This window comes from Pteronotus mesoamericanus, unplaced genomic scaffold, assembly GCF_021234165.1.
Source record: "Pteronotus mesoamericanus isolate MK-2021 breed Mesoamerican mustached bat unplaced genomic scaffold, CSHL_Meso_final contig_1018, whole genome shotgun sequence".
NCBI classification, from domain to species: domain Eukaryota; kingdom Metazoa; phylum Chordata; class Mammalia; order Chiroptera; family Mormoopidae; genus Pteronotus; species Pteronotus mesoamericanus.
In genome coordinates, this window is record NW_026555002.1 from 1,786,456 (window position 1) to 1,789,185 (window position 2,730).

A 2,730-nucleotide genomic window follows, 5' to 3' on the forward strand; every position below is an offset into this window, starting at 1 on the left:
AGGAGCGCGATTTAAAGGTGCTGGCGGCGCCCGCCGAAGACAAGTGCGCCTGCTTCGCGCGCTCCCCAGCGGCCCGCCGGAGGCTACGGACTGCGGGACGGACGGACAGACGCGCCGACAGCTGTGATCCGGGGCCCAGGGCCGCGGACGCGACGCACGCAGGCTCCGTCAGGCAAGCGGCGGGCAGCGGCCACAGCCAGCCCGCGGAGCCCGGGCGCCCTCTCCACTCCGGGGCGCACGACCTCACTCCGCGTACCGCCCGCAACCGCTGGGCATGCAGCGGGCCCAGGACTGAGGGGCAGCGGCGTCCGCTCTCCGGCTACCGCTCCGCCGCTGCCCGACTGCGCTCCAGGTGCCCGGCGGGCTTCCTGGCGGCGGCGCGGCGCAGGGACTTTTCGCCTCTCGCTGGCCTCTCCCGAGCGCGTCTATGAGCGCAGCGTTCCCGCCGTCGCTGATGATGATGCAGCGCCCGCTGGGGAGTAGTACCGCCTTCAGCATAGACTCGCTGATCGGCAGCCCGCCGCAGCCCAGCCCCGGCCATTTCGTCTACACCGGCTACCCCATGTTCATGCCCTACCGGCCGGTGGTGCTGCCACCCCCGCCGCCGCCGCCGCCCGCGCTGCCCCAGGCCGCGCTGCAGCCCGCGCTGCCCCCCGCGCACCCTCACCACCAGATCCCCAGCCTGCCCACCGGCTTCTGCTCCAGCTTGGCGCAGGGCATGGCGCTCACCTCCACGCTCATGGCCACGCTGCCCGGAGGCTTCTCCGCGTCTCCCCAGCACCAGGAGGCGGCGGCCGCCCGCAAGTTCGCGCCTCAGCCGCTGCCGGGCGGCGGCAACTTCGACAAGGCGGAGGCGCTGCAAGCCGACGCTGAGGACGGCAAAGGCTTCCTGGCCAAGGAGGGCTCACTGCTCGCCTTCTCCGCCGCCGAGGCGGTGCAGGCGTCACTCGGTGAGTCGGCAGCGCGCGCAACCCGGGCGTGAGTGCGGCGGAGAGGCGGGGGCGAGGCAGCCCCGGGTTCCCGCTGGGGCCGAGGGGGCGAGGCCGAGCCCCCGCCCGACCCACTCCCGACCCTCGCCCAGCTACTCCCCGCCTGCAGAGCGGGAGGACGCGGCCCAGTTGAGCCGCGGGGACTCCCGGGAGCATTTAGAGGCGTGCGACAAGCACGGTCCCTGGATCGGGCCGGGGGGCGGGGGCAGCGCATTTAGCGCCACGGGCCAGCTGCCGCGCAGGGCGGCTTATCTGGTGGTGAGTTTGACAAAGTCTCGCCGGCCCCCGTCCGCCCACCTCGCGCAGGTCCCGCATAGGCTTCAGCCCTAAGGGCGGGCTGGGCTCCGCGTCTCCACAGTGCTTGTGCCTCGGGCGCCCAGACCTTTTCAACCCTTCGCCGGGCTTGCCGTTTGCCTGGGAGATCGGGTTCCGAGAGGCCGTGCATCTGCGTGTGTGTGTGTCTGTGTGTGTTGGGGTGTCTGGTGAGAACTTCTCCTCCGGCCACCAAACTTCCCTTTGACCGAGATTATCTGTCTCAAAAAAATCGTGGTCTGGGATCTGCACCTCCCTCAGCCCCGGCTCTGCGAGGAAACGAAGGTTCACAGCATTTCCCCTTGTGGAAGCCTGGACTCCCCTTCAGTCCTCACCCAGCTCTCACCTCGGGGACAAAGTGGATGCTCTCTGGGGCCTCACGCCTCCAGCTACTGGGGCCGTAAGCTGCTGGGGGCTGGGAGGACACTGAGGAGGCCCGCCGGCCCCTTGAGTGATGGTTCTGGGCAAAGGGCCTTCACCAGCCCTGTCCCCTCCTGTTGTTTGAGCTTTCTCACGGGTCCACCTCCCCAAAGGCCAGGAAATGACAATGTGTTAATGTCACAGAAAGACAATTCGCCAAGGGAGAGAATGCCCAAGCGCGGCGGGAAGGGGAAAGGCAGTCCAGTGCTCGAAATGTAATAAAACGCCGTTTGGTTTTGCTTTCAGTCGGGGCTGTCAGAGGGCAAGGGAAAGACGAGTCAAAGGTGGAAGACGACCCGAAGGGCAAGGAGGAGAGTTTCTCGCTGGAGAGCGATCTGGACTACAGCTCGGATGACAATCTGCCCGGCCAGGCGGCTCACAAGGAGGAAGACCCCGGCCACGCGCTGGAGGAGCCCCCGCCGAGCGGCGGCGCTGCGGGCAGCACCACGTCCACGGGCAAGAACCGGCGGCGGCGGACGGCCTTCACCAGCGAGCAGCTCCTGGAGCTGGAGAAGGAGTTCCACTGCAAAAAGTACCTGTCGCTGACAGAGCGCTCGCAGATCGCCCACGCCCTCAAACTCAGCGAGGTGCAGGTGAAAATCTGGTTCCAGAACCGCAGGGCCAAGTGGAAACGTGTGAAGGCCGGCAATGCCAACTCCAAGACAGGGGAGCCCTCCCGGAACCCCAAGATCGTCGTCCCCATCCCCGTCCACGTCAGCAGGTTCGCTATCAGAAGTCAGCATCAGCAGCTGGAGCAGGCCCGGCCCTGAGGCCTCGGGAGGGCCCGGCTGCCGCCGCCACCGCTGCAGCGCTGGAGGGAACCCAGGGCGCCCCGCGCCATCGGGAGCGAAACTCGGTCGCCCCCAAGGTTGGCCATCCCAAGCAAATTCAGAGTGTATCCATTAAACAGGCTCAGAAGACTGCTTTCGGAGGGGCTACCGCTACGGCTGAAGACGCACTAAATATTTATTCTACTACCCTACTTTGTACATAGATATCTATATGAACT

The 2,730-nt window shown here is 66.9% G+C and overlaps 1 protein-coding gene across 1 annotated transcript; it reads left to right on the forward strand.

Moving 5' to 3' along the window:
• The first annotated feature begins 427 nt into the window (after positions 1-427).
• On the forward strand, positions 428-2,491 carry GBX2 (gastrulation brain homeobox 2). The gene is made up of 2 exons (XM_054570463.1): positions 428-950; positions 1,968-2,491. The coding sequence occupies exons 1-2, from the start codon at positions 428-430 to the stop codon at positions 2,489-2,491; spliced, it is 1,047 nt and encodes a 348-aa protein (XP_054426438.1).
• Positions 2,492-2,730: the final 239 nt, after the last annotated feature.

Coding starts and splice junctions, on each gene's coding strand:
- GBX2 (XM_054570463.1), top strand. CDS start 428: ATGAGCGCAGCGTTCCCGCCGTCGCTGATGATGATGCAGCGCCCGCTG. Junction 951..1,967: donor GGCGGTGCAGGCGTCACTCG/GTGAGTCGGCAG, acceptor TTTTGCTTTCAG/TCGGGGCTGTCAGAGGGCAA.